Source organism: Eleutherodactylus coqui, chromosome 12, assembly GCF_035609145.1.
Source record: "Eleutherodactylus coqui strain aEleCoq1 chromosome 12, aEleCoq1.hap1, whole genome shotgun sequence".
Lineage (NCBI taxonomy): Eukaryota > Metazoa > Chordata > Amphibia > Anura > Eleutherodactylidae > Eleutherodactylus > Eleutherodactylus coqui.
The window spans coordinates 109,514,781-109,531,519 of NC_089848.1; the positions used below are offsets into that span (position 1 = coordinate 109,514,781).

At 47.9% G+C, this 16,739-nt stretch overlaps 1 protein-coding gene across 5 annotated transcripts in view; it reads right to left on the reverse strand.

Moving 5' to 3' along the window:
* PARD3 (par-3 family cell polarity regulator) overlaps positions 1 to 16,739 on the reverse strand; it is a 535,977-nt gene that overhangs the window by 477,675 nt on the left and 41,563 nt on the right. For all 5 annotated transcript variants that reach the window (XM_066585804.1, XM_066585803.1, XM_066585801.1 and 2 more), the window contains exon 2: positions 536 to 637. In XM_066585804.1, coding sequence (XP_066441901.1) covers positions 536 to 637 — 102 coding nt within the window. The remainder of the gene's footprint in view (positions 1 to 535; positions 638 to 16,739) is intronic.

A 16,739-nucleotide genomic window follows, 5' to 3' on the forward strand; every position in this document is an offset into this window, starting at 1 on the left:
ACACCGTAACAGGTTATAGGAAGTAGTAGGGAGGGTGCTTCATGCTGCCCATAGATGTCTATGGGGAAGGGAGGGAGGAGGAAGAGGAGAGAGAAGCAGACAAATACAGATACGGCTGCTACAGCTAATCATACTGTGTTTGACTACTGAAATCACAGCTACACTACTCGGTACTATGAAATAATGGCCTCCATGATGCGGTTATGTCCGTGAGTTAGGGAACAGAATCTGCTGGTTTCTGTGTACAAAACACATAACAGCCGTCTCCACCCACCAGCTCAGGGAAGACTAAGAATTAGAGGGATAAACCGGTGACAAACATGCGATACAATTCATATAAAAGGCCGGATCCAGTGTTATTCCTCATGTACACACGGCGGCTTATTCTGCAGAGTCACCTGAAAGTGCAGCCTGACGTTCAGCCACATCACACCATTCACAATGTCAAGACACCAAACTAATATAAATAGTGGCGGCGACCATCCTGCGCCGGCTGCCAACCCAACTGCATATATAAGTGAACTCTCTCACTTACTCTGTCTTTGTCATCAGCCACGTCACAAAGAATGTCATCAACGTCCAAAATGCCGCCATCCCCGTGCTCCAATCGGTGGACTTGTATCCAATAATTATGGTCCTGGCAAAAGAAAAGGGAGAGTTGATGAAAGATACGCAGAAGTGACAACTATATCGTGTGTAAAGCTGCCCATACGCCCTCAACAACCGGCGGACCAACGATCTGGGTCTCAGCCGCTTCCCCCAACTACCCCCATATATAAGAATGTTTAGGTTTAGGGTGGTAAGTCATAGTCGGACAGCTCTGATGGCGGCTTATCTCTCAGGGAACAATAGGATCGGGCGATGACATTAAACATCCCTGATCCTTCCGTACCCCAAAATAATCTCTCAGGGGAAAGAGACAGCCTCAGAGACTCGTTCAAACGGCTAAGCAGTAATGTGTATGGGGTACCTAAAGGGGTTGTCTGGTTACTGGACAACATCCCTCCAATAGGACTGCCAATAGTAAAATAAACGGAGCTGTACTAACCTCTCCGCTCGGGTCCCGCTGTACTAACCTCTCCGCTCGGGTCCCGCTGTACTAACCTCTCCGCTCGGGTCCCGCTGTACTAACCTCTCCGCTCGGGTCCCTGTTTGTAGTGACAGCAGGCGTCACTGGATGTTAGGTGACCACTGCAGCAGCATGTTCCCAAACTCCTGGCATCATAGCGCTCCGGATGCGAGCGGTGACGCTGCCGTGGTCACCTGACTACCAGTGACGTCAGCCACCACAATAAATGCTGGGATCGCGGCGAGGCAGCAGTCCTGGATCTCTAATGCTCAGTTTATTATTTCACTACAGGCAGCCCTATTAAAGGGATGCCGTCCGGTAATCAGACAACCCCTTTAAGGCCTCTAACACTCCATGCAATGCCTAGTGCAGGGTGGAGCAGTCTGTGCACACAAGGCTTCATGGGTTTTAATTTTTAGAGGCTCAGGGAAGCAGTACACAAAAAGGAACGGCACCAACAGTTAAAGGGGTTGTCCAAGTGTCACTTTGACAGAACCCCACCGTTGATCTAATGATGGCCTCTCAGGACAGCAGCCAATAAGCCAGTTCACTTATGCACTGCAGGAATGAGCCAGTTCACTTATGCACTGCAGGAAGCAGACAGCTCCATTCCGACTGCAGTGGCCAAGCTTGGTATTGCAAGCACTAAAATGAATGAAAGCTTCTCCTGTAATACCAAGCCCGGCCACTGCAGTAGGTACAGAGCTGTGTGCTTCCTACAGAAATCAGCTCAGTGCATGATCACAGCGGCCCAGTGAAAAGCCCGATATGTAGGATTCTGGGCGGCAGAACCATGCCGACAAGATATCCTGGGGAAGGACCATCAATATCTTATAACCGGATGGCCCCTATTAGAGTTCAGTCACACAAGCCGTATTCGCTGCAGATTTTGCTCAGAGGAAAACGCATGGAATCCTCAGTGGCAAAATCCGAACCCAACGGTGCAGGTTCCCCCACGGACCTCGGTGCAGATTTGCTGTGGATTTCAACCATTGCAAAGGGCTGGATTTAAAACCCGCAGCACATATCAATTCCATGCAGAATGTGTCTGTACCACGTGGGGGAGGTGTGTTAAAGGGCCACGCCGGTGATTTTATGCATTATATATAGGCTGGTGTCACCTCGGATAGTTATTCCTTTTTATCTGAAACTCCCAGCATCCCTTTCCTCAGATGGTCATGTGATCTTAATTGTGACCAAGATCTACGTATGTGTTCAGATTCTCAGTCTGTGTGATGCTGTTACATGGATGGATCCTACAACAGAAACCGCCAGGGTCACAGGTACTGATCACACAGGTATAATAGAGGAGATCACAGCTCACGCTCCTGACTAATACTTACCATCTGTAGGTTATTCAAAAGACTATAGGAGCCAATGATAATTAAACTAGACCACCCCACCCCCACCTTCTCCCTGCAGAAAGCTGTGCTGGTGCATCATGGGAAACAAATGTGAAAGTGAAACCAAAATCTTTCAGCATGGAGCTGGTTGCTGATAAGGGGGCTGCACTGCAGGGAGGTGGGCGCAATACACAGAGGAGACCTCCTGGGAGCGACAGCCAATCAGGTGAGGGGCAGGGATGGATGATGTGTTTCACCAGAGTGGTCTTTGAAATCAACCTGGCTTGCACTGTGTGAACGTAGCCTTAAACTTGCCACAACGCAGTTGAATGGGCGGCTTTATTTGAACCCCCCCCCCCCCCCCTTCCAGACTCGGGCTAAAGAGAACACATGGAGAGCAGACAGCGCAGGCAGGATTCCTGCAAAACCCAAACTTTTACAACAGAAGAGCAAACCTATAATTTGCCTCCCCGACCGCCGGCTGACAATGCGGCTCCTTTCCTGCTCCTTGCAGATGTCTGCTAACAAGAACAGACAAGTAATAAGTGCGGCTCGTCTTCTGAAAACTTGTGCTGCGCGTCTAAACATCTTCATCTCAAGTGACTTGGGGAAAATTATGGGTTAAAATAGCTTTAAAAACAAAAAAAAAAACTCAACGTGGATGGAAACGCAGCGGCACAAAGTCGTATCCAGAAACTACGCGGCTCAAACTAGCCAAACTCCCACAACAATAAGAGGGCCCGTTTCAACCAAAATAGAAGTCTCACCAACTTCCCAATCATCGTCCTCAACACGCGGTTGGAGGGCCACGACTGGAGTAGCGCAGAAGCCTGATCCGCAGCAAATGCCCTACTGGCATCAGATATTCCTTCACCACATAATTACCAGTGGTGATGTACACAGAACAGAGGGGCAACATACTAAGGAGTTGCATTTTGAACAGAAGGGTCTGGTGACCGTTTTAACCCTCCGCTCCAGTTCCAGGACCCTTACAGGGGTTTGTCTAGTTATCAACTATTGATTGCCTATCCGCAGGAGTATTGCAGGCCGTTCACTTCAATGGGAACCTTGCTTGCAATACCAAGCCTGGCCACTGCAGTGGGAACAGAGCTGTCCGCTTCCTGAAAAATCAGCTCAGTACATGAGCACAGTAAGGCCAGTGAATCGCTGGTCAGACTGGCTTGCCAAGATGCAGGCGACTGCCCATCTACTGTTGATAGTTTATTAATAATTTACAACTAACAAAACCTTTAAAGGTGCCCACACAGACTAAAAGGTGATAAAAATGAATGCTGCAACTTAACAATAGATAAGCATTTTCACCAACCAATGACAGACTGCCTTCGCCTGGAAAGAAGTTTCCCATATCTGAAGCTTTCATTTTCTAGTCAGATGAAAGATCTTTTAATGTAAAATCTTCCATCCCCAACAGATCTGTCATTGAGAGGCTCCCGGATGGTTCGCCCCTCGCCCGCTGAACACGCAATACCAGTTTCAACAACTAACATCAAATATAGATTAAAATATCACAAGAATCCGCTCTTTTCTCACTGTGGACACGCTAAAAACACTTACTGTTGCCCTCATCCACTCCCGCCTCGATTATTGCAACTCGTTGCTGATCAGCCTCCCCCACACCAGACTCTACCCTCTCCAATCCATCCTGAATGCAGCAGCCAGGCTCATCTTCCTGTCCAGCCGCTACTCGGACGCCTCTGTCCTGTGCCGGTCACTGTACTGGCTGCCCGTTAAATACAGAATTCAATTTAAACTCACTACCTTCATCCACAAAGCCCTCCACAGCGCAGCGCCCCCCTATATCGCCTCCCTCATCTCAATCCATCACCCAGCCCGGGCTCTCCGCTCTGCTAATGAAACCAGACTGAGCGCCCCTTTAATTCGAACTTCTCATTCTCATCTCCAAGGCTTCTCCAGAGCAGCACCGGTCCTCAAACAATCAGTACGACATGGCAGCTTCTGGATCCTCCAGAGTGCACTGTTGGCTACGTTATTGGGAGATGGAAGCTATCCGGTGTTTGGGTGCCACCACTTTCATGGAGACCTTGTAAACGGACAGACCGTGGACAACGAAGCCTTGTAGGAGCTATGAAGACACTACATACACCGTTTGTCCTCGCTCAGGGAGTCTCACAGGACATTGGGACATCCATTAGTACCAGAACCCTCTGTAGGGAGCGGCATGTGAAGGGTTACCACAGACGAGCGGCTACACATAACATCCCAGCAGTCACTGCACAGCGGCGCCTGCGATGGGGATTGGAGCGACGGACTGTAAGTGAGGGGAAGCAAGTGTTGTGGATGAATCACAGTACACCATCTTCCAATCGGATGGCAGCACGTGGGTGTGGCGGTTGCCTGGAGAGCAGTTTCTACATAAGGGCATTGTTCCAACAGTGAAGTTTGGAGGAGGTTCTCTTATGGTGCGGGGGCGGGGTTCTGCTGGGAAGAACTGGGGCCATTGGTTATAGTGAAGTCCGCCCTCACCACCAATGGGTACAGAGACATCCAGCAATGTGGCATCAGCTCCCCTGTGGTAATACTCTGTACAGCTCCATGTCTCCACCAACATGACCAAGCGCCATGTCATACGGCACGTAGTGTAGGGAGCAGAACGTCATTGGCCCGCCCAAAGTCCAGGCCTCAATCTCATCGAACGAGACAAACTAGAATGCCGTATCCGTTCATATATAGGGTGCGTACACACACCCGAACACGGAGCCCTGGCAAATAGCTAGTTACCGCTGGTCCCGATTTTGCTGGGGAAAGCCGCAGTCAACCAAGCATTTCCCTGCTACTGTCTGACTTTGACAATGGGGGTCAATAGGACACACCACGCTGGCAATGATGAAGTCCTTTACCACTAAAAACCACCCCCCACCCCCATTTCCTCCTTATTTTTATGTTAAGACGTGTGCGTTGGGCCGGCGGTAGGGCATTGGGGGGGCACAGACTGAAACGATCATGTGGAAAAACTTTAAGGCTGCTCATTAATCAGGACCACAAATATGAAGCTTCCACTCATTGCTGCAGATCTACGGCTTTCAGCAGAGCCGGGCTGAAGGAGAAATGACCACAGAGCCGCTGAGGCTGCAAAAACCAAACTCCACACCAATTATGTGCCAAGGACGCAGGGCTCCACCTTCCAGATCTCTACGTACACGCTTCTGATGTTGTAAGCAATGACCGTGACAATTAAAAGGAAACAATTCTGATCACATTATGGATGTTCTGACACAGGATACAAGTGGAAACAGAACATTCCATCTTGTCATCATAACAAAAGGTTCCAATACGGGTGCTGTGATGTCACGCCAGCAAACGCTGCGGGAGAGGGGGAGCGACAAACACCGATGCGAAGCCGGACAAAGTCAGATAACAAGCAGCAGCATAACGCGCTTACAAACTATCAAAATATCCCCTCACTTTAAAGATAAGATGTATACTTGATGTATAGCTGCATGTCATGGCCCCCCCCCCTACATTGGGTTTGCCTGACCACCTATGCCATGCTCACGCAACCTCCTGGTTCCCTGCATTACGCTCACCCAGCCCACTGGTCCCTTATGTTGTACTCCCCTAAACCTTCGGCCCCCCTATGTTACGCTTCCCTGGCCCACCAACATTACGATCACACAACCCACTGGGCAGCCTATGTTGCCATCACCAGACTGCTGGCCACCTACACTGTTCATCCAACCTGCTGCCCCCCTCAACGCGCTCGCCCGAACCCCTGGCCATCTATATTCCGTTGAACCACTATGGGTAATGGTGTAGCCACTGCAACACGGAAGGATCTCAAGGATTTAATTAGGACTTCAGGGACTCAAAATAAAAAATAAGGCAAACGTCCCTCCTTAAATAGGGTCTGATCCTCTGCAGGAGCCCCAGACACCACCGCTGCAAACTCAAAAGGAGCAGGTAGTGGCCACATGCATGATCACCGCTGAAACCTGTAACTGGCTGAGTCACATGCAAAATGGAAGTCACCTGACTACTTAGGATATACGCACAAGACCGAATCGAAAGCTGGGGTTATTTTACGCGGCGCAGTCGCGGGCCGTTGGTTGTAGTGACAGGAACCTCTAACACAGAGGTGAACCCTGACATTCTAGACAATGTGCTGCCGACAATGTGGTAATACTCTGGGAATGGTCGGCCATACTTCCAATAAGTCATCACGCCTCTCCACACATCCACCACTGTTTTATGCCAGTTTGAAGACATGGATGTTCCCTTATTGGACCGCCTACACAGAGTCCGACCTCAACCTACTGAACATCTCTGGGAAAAACTGACATCAGGTCAGGAAATGTGAACAGCGGTCATATTGAGAGAACTTGCCAGATGTTTGCAGGATGAATGGAGGGAAATACCAGCTAAAGTGTATCAGACGTTCGTAGGAAGCATGACATGGAGAGTATCCCATGTCATTAGGGCCAAAGGAGCCCCACTAAGTATTAACATATGGAGATAACTACTTGTGATTCTTGCTGAGGGGTGCACTTAATTTTGGCAGGAAGGTGTAGGTTTAATATAGATCGATGTAAATACCCTTTCATGTCAGGTCTATACCAATACACTACATTACACATGGTTAAAGAACATACACACAATGACACAATGGTGTGATGGTATTTCCACCTCTCATCACTGATCATCTCCATAAAGCTCATCTTAAACCTTCAGGATTGTCGCGTCCATCTAAGACCCAGCAGTGATTTGTGTGAACGTCTTCATGTATGCTGAGAGTCAACGCTCAACCAATGACTCAAAGGACAATTTAGAGTCTGCCGAAAACAAGAACTGTTGAGAGGACCAGGGAGAAAAGCCCATAATCACAACCCGTAGAGAGAAACCCACCAAGATTAAAGCAGATTTAATACATCAAAACAAAACTTGACCCTTTGTGGTGTAACCTTAGTGCTCCACGTAGAACCAGAAATATTGCAGACCGGGAAGGAAAACCGCCATATACAAACCGAGGAGAGGAAAATAGGCGAGAGCGCCACACAATGTGTGCAAGAACGCAAAGGCGCTCTCTTTATACTTAAAACCATAGCGGCAGGGTGAAGTTCTTTTAAGTGTCATCCTTGTTTCAAGACTGGAGGGTGGATACATTCTCTATAGATCTCTTCGGTGGTCTCTGCACTTCGCCAGTTCCTGGTGCCATTTTCAGGCAGACACGATGGCTCCGCCGCCTTTAGACTACCTAATCAAACAGGTTAGGGTTACCAATCCACTATACCCTCCATGTGACTGGCCGGCACTGGTCACATGACTGGCCAACCAAACAGTAGTACATCATGTAGTTAGCAAATGTTGGAGGCCACAACGAAAACTGCAAGCGCCAATCCCAGAGCTCACGGCGCAGGATTTTACCAACAGCAGTGGTAACAGAAGACATCTCCAAGCCACTGGCGCAGAGGAGTAGTGTTCAGAGATGTACATAGACCCCCAGAGAGGTTTCTCGGCCAACCCACCACGGATGGTTCAGCCCACCCAATAAAACAACTGTAAGGAGAATTTATGTGTTTACCAGGGAGAAGACAATCAGATCTTGTGTAGAAGTCTGGGCCCCTGGGAGAAATACAAATCACCCCAGCCTTGTAACAAATGATTTCTTATGTATTCAAAGTTTCTATGTGATTTATATACCATAAATGACATCACAGGAAAAGTACATACCTCCAAGATTAATAAGAATTAACTTATCTGCAATAATATAAAAAAACATTAGAAAACTTAAACGGTTTTACCATCTAGTTTTATGTAGTAAAAATAAAGACACAATTCTGGTCACAGGCGACTCGCTTTCTTCTACAAAAATCTGCTTACTAATACCGGAAGACAGAAAAGTGTGACTTGAATTCTATCCAACTACTTTTCCGGCCGCGGCCTCATACCAGTCTGGTTACCAATGACAAACACTTGCAACAAATCGAGTTAAAGGATCAGCGGTCATATACTGCGGCGCTCCCATCTGCATTACTAATCAGATTTTTAGTACTTCGGACATGAAAACCCAATTAGCTTTGCCATAACTAAGGCTTGTGTAATTGTGTGAGGTGGAGAGGCTGACTGTCTGCTAGAAGAAGCACAACATGTCCATCCGTCGATGAGGAGAAAACGGTGTTCAACTTTCATTGTTGGAGGAAGAGGAAGGGGCGCGTGTCGCCGGTGAGAGAACGTCCTATCGACGGCCTGATCCAAAAACAAGCTTCAACGGAAACTTGTGGGATGCACAAAAACATTTCACTTAGTCATGTTGTTCATTAGCAAGAACTGATGAACATGATCCAACATCTGCATGACTTCCACGCGGCGGCGCACCGGCCTACCGGCCTCTGTAGATTTTGTAATGCAGTCGAAGGAAACTAAGTCACAAGATGCACCGGCAGCCGCTGAGGTCTGCCCCGCGCTCCTCATGTTGTACTGGCCACTACGCGGCTTTACTCTTCCAGCGACCCTATGCTGATCGAGGCACATGAAGGCTCCTATGTGCTGGCTCTGTAGCAGCTTCCGGAACAGATCCGCCCAATAGTGCATTATGCTGAGCTACTATGACTTCTGTTACGCTGTCTAACATTTCCCACATTTACTTCAATGGACGCCTTCCGTGCAGATTCTGAAGCATTTTGCATGTTTTTTAATGTCCGCGTTTTGTCGCAGATTGGAATCCACCCATGTCATCCCGGCCTAAGGGTGTGTTCACACCTTGCCAACGTGCTGCGGATTTTGGTGCAGATCTGCAGCACATTTCACCCCTTCAATATAAACTCAATTGGAAGGAGAATCAAAGTCCCAATCCACATCAACGACGGCATCACTGAGTGAAAGCGGCTTCGGATCCTCATCAGAATCAGTGGCAGTGCCACAACGAATGCTGCCGATTTGGACGCCTATTTCCAGCACACAACGCTGAGCTGTCATTGTCCCTCGTACCACTACTAGGAGGGGACCGACTGTCGCATGCGATGACCCCCCCCCTCCCCTCCCAGACCACCAAACCAGCAAGGGGCAGGATTGAGGCGCTCACCCCGAGGTCTGCAAACACGAACACGATAACATATGCTGCAGACTGTGGTATGAATGAGCATGCAATTCAGTCATGTGTGAACGTACCCTAAAGGAGCTTTCTGTGACTATCCGTCCTCTGGATAGGTGGTCAGCATCTGAATGGTGGGGGTCTGCTGCTTGGGATCCCCACTGACAAGCTGTCTGAAGTGGCAGCTGTTGCTTTATCGCTACATACGTGAAACAGCGCTGTACATTGAATAGTGGTAGTGCCTGGTATTGTAGGACAAAGCGAGCTGCTCTTGGGCTGTGTGACCGATGAATATGACGAAAGTGGGGAGAAGAGGACGACCCCCGCTGACCTGAGGACAGGTCATCAACACCTTAGACCCAGAAACCCCTAAATCCACTGTGAACGCAGCCTACCAAGTAAGGAGCACGAATGGGGCAGCAAGAGAGTTTGCCCAAGTGCAGAGTGTGGATTAAAAAAAGAGACTGAGCGCGGCCCTCTGGTAACCTCCACGGACCACCCGGACAGATTAGGAGGTCCAAGCATTTACTGCTGACTGAACTGCATCAGCGCCCCGGAGGTCGATGTTAAAGAAGAACGAGCCTTCTAAAAAGTAAATGTGTCAATCTGCACCTACACAAAGATGGGTACACGAGGACGAGCCGAGCGATGGGAGGTCACATACACTGCAGCATCGTCACGCAGGATTAGACCCCCGGAGTGCAAAGTTAGGGAAGATAACAGGTAAATGTGATTATTCACCCTTAACCCCTTAGTGACAGCCCTATCGTAAAACTACGTCCTGCTGTTGCAGGACGTGTATGGAGGGAGGTAGCGGCGCTATCTCCCTCTATATAGCGCGGGCATCCGCTGTTTATTACAGCTGACACCCGTGGGCAATAGCTGCGCTCGGCCGTTCGGCCGATCGCGGCTATTAACCCTTTAAATGCCGGTCAATTCTGACAGCGGCATTTAAATCCGCACGGCCCCCCCGCGGTGAGATCGGGGGTGCCGTGCAGGTGTCATGGCAACCGGGGGCCTAATGAATGGCCCCAGGGCTGCCTTAGCAGACTGCCTATCAAGCCATCCACACTGCTATAGCATTACGTCATACTGCAGGAGCGATCAAAGCATCGCATGTTAAAGTCCCCCAGGGGGACTTCAAAGTAATGTAAAAAAAATCATCAATAAAGTTTTTTTAATTGTTTAAAAAAAAAAAAAAAAAGTTATAAAAGTTTAAAATCACCCCCCTTTTGCCATATCCATTATTAAAAAATCAAAATCATAAAATAAAAATATGTATTTGATATCGCCGCGTCCGTAAAAGTCCGATCTATCAAAGTAGTGCATTATTTTTCCCGCACAGTGAACGTCGTCTGAAAAAAAAAAATAAAGAATGCCAGAAATACACTTTTTTAGTTACCCTGTCTCCCAGAAAAAACGCAATGAAAAGCGATCAAAAAGTCGTATGTATTCCAAATTGATACTATCGGAAACTTCAGGACATCCCGCAGAAAGAAAAAAAACCCGGAAACTTCAGGACATCCCGCAAGAAATGAGCCCTTGCTCAACTACGTCGACGGAAAAATAAAAAAAAGGTATTGCGCGCACAAAATGACCGCAGAAAATAATTGAAAAAAATTAAATATCTTAAATAAATAAATAAATAAAAGTACTACAGCAAAAAAAAATACTATACAAGTTTGGTATCGTAGCAATCGTACTGACCCATAGAATAAAAATATCAGGTCGTTTTCGTTGCAGTTTGTGTGACGTAGAAACAGGACGCACCGAAAGATGATGGAAGGTAATTTTTTTCCATTTCTCTCCGCTAAGAATTTTTAAAAAGTTTTTCAGTACATTATAGGGTACATTGAATAGTGCCATTGAAAAATACAACTCGTCCCGCAAAAAACAACAAGCCCTCATACAGCGACGTCGATGGATAAATTAAGAAGCTACGATTTTTTAAAAGGGAGTAGGAAAAAACAAAAATGGAAAAAAAGCAAAAAAGCTCCATCACTAAGGGGTTAAAAATGGATTTTGTCGTCGTGGTAAATTAGCAGACAAGAACCTGCAGCAGAGAAGGCCTGGAAACGAAACCCAGCGCTGCCTGCAACGTGCGCTTATAGCCGACTGCATGGATTTTAATAGACTGCTTTTTTGTTTTGTTTTATTTTAGTTTTTATGCAAACTCATTTTGCAGTTGCAGAACTTCCTGATTTGAACAATTCTGATCGATAATCGTAAACTCTGCAGTGCGAACGGAGCTGCGGCGGCCAAAGACCTCTGACGGCTGCACGGAGCCGGCCTGCTAATTACTGCTGTGCAAGGAGGCGTCTCACCGCCAGCCTTCCCCTTAACAAGGTGCCTGTGAATTAATGCTGCTGCACTGGGGACGTCCAGGAGCGGACCGCGCTCAGCGGACGCACAACATATCATAGAGGAAAGCTCTTAATCTGGCTGCACGTCAACTCGTTTCCTGAAGGCTAAACTGACACGGCTCTGCTCAATCCCATCCTGTAAACCGTGATTAACACCCCGGCACTTGTAGAGACGGATGATGGCGTTTAATCCTGGACGCTGCGCAGTCTGGCGCTGTCGGCAGTAGGAAGGACAAACTTTTGTAGGAACCGAGCAGATCTGCATCACCTCCGCCATAGACTTCTATTGGGAGCAGCTCAGCAGTCAAGCCATCAAACCTCTGTGGACTGTATGGTCTGAAGTGGAACTACGGCGGATGGAATTTTCCAGCGCTTAACATAAACGTCTACTCATTAATACCAAGATATCTCCGATGAGTTTCCTTTCACATCTGAGCTGCCATCTCCATTTGGAGGATCCGTCGTGGATCAGACACAAAATACCAGAAGATTAAGCGCTGCGTGCCGGGCCGCTGAGCGGAAACCAAACCCCATTGTAGTCAATGCAGTCCATTCGGCGCTGTTCAGTGCAGTCAGATCTTTTCGGCCAGGGGATTTCCCTCTCCTGAGGGTTTGCTTTAGTTAAACAGAGATCTAAATCCTCTGCAGAGATCGGTTACATGATAAAATTCTGACTTCCTACAGTCACCACTAGAGGGAGCTCAGGAGACCACTGCATACTTTCTCATGCAGGTCAGTGCATAAATAGCATGTAGTTAGCTCCTGAGCTCCCCCTAGTGGTGGCTGCAGGTAATCAGGAAAGTAAGTGGTCAGGATATGTCATGAGTTATAGTTCTGCAACAGCTGGAGGGCTACAGGTTGGGGAATGCTGAAGTAGGGGGCTGGGAGCTCGGTGTCTAAAAAAATAAAAATAAAAATAAAAAATAGTAAAGTATATCATTATAAAATTCTTTAAGTGATGTCCAAGAATTCAACAAAATGGCCGTCATCTGCGTCGCCCTTGAGAACCCCATCGTAAGCTGACTGAATGCCTCTCTAGACCAAAGAGGTAAGGGATGGACCCTGGAGATGAGCCCCCACCCCAACGTCCAGGGTCCCCTTTGGTCTAGAGTTGCATTTGCCCATCTTCAGCTTCTAAGGCAGAGTTTCCACACAGCAAATGTGAGGGGGAGGGAGAGAGATGTGGGCTAAAAGCAGAAACCTTGCGAATATCCCGCAGAGAATACGCCGAATACAGGTGACCCGCCAGTTTCTGTATTTGCTCATTAGAGTCACATTTCAGAGCCGACCTCCCTAATGAGGGAACAAACATTTATCTAACCTTTCAGCTGTGCTTACTCATCCCGCTGTCACTGGGAGGACAATCGTGGGATCGATGTGTTATAATGACTCACCTGCAGCAGCCCTATTGTGGGAGGAGTTCAGCGTACCTGCACGCTCCATCTGCACACCTGATCTACTCTGCCACAATGCCATGTAATCCCCTGTGGACAGACTACAACGCTGTATCCTGGCACAACCCCTATAATGGAGCTGAGCTACAATATCACACACAACCATGGATGCAGATTCAGGAAGAAAGCTGCCATGTTGCACCCCATCCAAGAATGGGAGAATGCCTTCGGAGACCCGGAGGAGGAAAGTGGCGCAGCCACGGCCGTGCCGGAGCCCAATGCTACACTGTTCTGAACGATGTGCCCCCACCTGAAGCCCCCCAGTCTTTCCTTCTCCTCCAGTCTGCAAATGCATTTTGCATAGATGGCAGCCATGTTGTAGGATTTCTCAACCGCCCATTTACCTTAGAATTCCTTAGAAGCGGCACGGGACACGCCGCCATATTCCAGCAACTGTGTGGTTTTTGACGTGGTTTAATGCAGATTTTAGTGAAGATTTACACCAAGTGTATTGGCCCCTTTACAAAAATACTTCAACCTCTATTTGGACCACGTGGCCAATAGAAGTTGATCCACCCCCCACCCCACCCCCTCCCCGCCCCCTTAAGCTATGGTGGGGAGTGACTTATATAAAAAGGTCTTCCTACTTATAAATTGGAGACCCCCTTATTAAAGGTCCTTCACCACTGAATTCTCAGCCCCGTGTAACGAGCTCTGACACGTATGTCGATCGGCACGCATTTCCTTTTTTTTTTTTTTTTACGTAGGCTGAGAATCTTATGGAGACGGCCAACTGAAGCTGCGATCGCGTGTCCAAGATGGCGGCCGGCTCCTGGTTCACGCGGGGAGATGGAAAGCTGATTAGCATTTTTTTTTTTTTTGCTTGCTCAAAGTCGTTTATCGGCCGATCGTTGTCTTATGCGGCCAAATAATCGGATCAACGAACATTTGGGTAAATATCGGTGCCCAACAAGCCGTGACGACTTAAGACATTTACTATGTTAACAGCGATGAAAACAAAAGGCCTTGAAAACGTCTCCTTCTCATTAATGTCTTTTAATTACGAGACTTTACTTCAAACAAATCCTGTCCCTACTTGAGACGCCGATCCCCGCCGGACCGGAGAGCCGAATCCATCAGCGGTATTAAATCAGATTGCTCAATTATGTCGTCAAAGGAGGATCAGATAGAAAATGATTCATCGGCAAGGAATCAAAACAGGAAAGATACTAGCTGGAAGCGTTACCTGCGCTGCGGAATCTCAAGGAGCCATTGTAGGTTAGCCCCTCCCATCCCCGGCGGGATTACTTCCGTGGGTAATTTTGCATGCAAATTTCAATTGATAAAGAGTTCGGCTTCCATATTGAATCGGACAATGCTGTTTATACAGGAGTGGATATTGCATCCGCAGCGGACGTCCTGCGCAGAGTCTGCGGCGCACCCAGCGCGATCCAACGGACAATATCTGCTGCAATATGCTGGAAGCGCGATGCAAACCCAATAAACCCCATTAAACTTAAAGGCCGAACAGAGAACATTGGCGCCAATGTGAAAGACACCGAATGTACATGAAAGAGCAGCTGCATGACAGGTTCTGAGGGTTTCAAAAGGGAAACCGGATCACAGAACTTGTGCTGCGCTATTTACCGCATCAAATGCCATATCCACCATGTTGATTGGCAGCCCAAAGTCCGGATCTTAATCTTGCTGAGCATCTTTGGGATGAACTAGAAGGCTGTATCCATGCGCCCAACATCCCTTGTGTCCTCCAGTAACGGAGGTAGAGCCCTCCACACATCTATGGGGATTTGGCGTGGAGCGGCCGGTGGGGGACCGCAGTTAGAGGCCAAAAGCCGCCCAACATCACATTGAAAAATATAAATAAAATACAATTTCCCCCCTTCTATGTGCGTCCCAATACTTCAGTACATGCAAAGCTCCCTAGAGAAGTCAACGAGTGTGGAGGGCAGACGGCCATGACGCTCATTTGCATATATTTGAATATGTCGTAGATTTCCGCTTTGGATTCTAGAGAAAAATCAGAGTCCAATATTTACCCAACATGTAGCAAATAAGCAGCTCCCGACCCCAACAATGTCCCCTGGAAGGGTCTACGGAGGCTGCGCTGTCACCCACGGTGCCGCCGTTACCCATCGCTTACTTGTGCACAAATCGACGATCAGGGGTTACAGTGAGTTGGTTGTAGAATATGAAGATCACAATGTTGCATCACATCTAACGCGTGTCCATGCGGTCGCATCACTACCTGCAATCTAACGCAACCGAGGCAAAAAAAGGCCCAAAAGCTTGGATTTTTGCTAAAAAGGTCACAAGTCGTACACAACGTGGCCATCGTAAACCACAATGTTTACTAGCTGGCGAACAGAACAAAAAAAAAAAGGCGTGCAAAAGCAGAGGCAAACGGAAGATATTTTTTGGTTGCGTGACTTAAAATCTCATTGCATGACCAAGGTTACCGTGTAGCAAGAAGGTCCTCCGAAGACCCGGTCTTAGAGAACAAGGCCACAGGGAGTATTGGGTCTTTGAAGGGGTTCTCCAGGTCTAAACTATTGGCGCCACGTTCATTCGCCACGTAGCCCAAGAGCAGCTACGGCCCATTTAAGTGAATGAGATGAAGCTATGATACCAGGAACAGCCACTATACAATGTACGGCGCTGCGCCTAGCATGGACTGAAGCGACAGCAGCGATCACCCTCAATTAACTTTAATTTTTGGATTTCTCTCCCTACTTTCAAAAAAACTTCTCTCCATTCTTCCATCAACATAGCTGTCTGGGGGCTAATTTGCTGCGGGACGAGTTGTATTTTGCTTTGCAATGATAATATTGAATATACCATATAATGGGAAATCCGTATTGCTGTTCAAGCAACAAATATGAGTTTAATGGCAGATGTGAAGTTAATATGATAAAACAAACAGCAGATCCGCGGGGGTTCACTGCTTGAAACCCCCACAACTAGTTGGTCACGGGTCAGTGCAGTCAGGCACAGGGTGGATACCTGCAGGAAGAAGATCGATCCGTTTCCACCGAAATGGCTCAATTTGCTATTACTGGTCAAGTCCCCAGTGAAAAAGAACTTTACCTGTAATACCAATCCTGGCCACTGCAGAGGAAATGGAGCTGTCTGCTTCCTGCAGGAAATCAACTTCTTGCTCGACTGCAGCATCCCAGAAACCAGCTGATCAGCAGGGATCGCGAGTTGCACACCCCGCAAATTTCCCATCATTGGCCTATACTAAGGACGGGTCATCAATAGCGCACGGACAGTCCCTGTAAGAGATGAACACCAGAAATATACAAAAATACTCATAAAGTGCAAACAAACAAAATATGAATTATCTGCAGACCAAGTCCGACCATTAACTGGAGCAAGGACGGGCGGACAAGTACAGCGCGGTGCTTAGTGCTTGCTGAAGTCCTGGTCACCAACGTGCTTTACGGAGTAACGAGCCGCTGTAGAAGTATCCAGCGTCGTATCAGG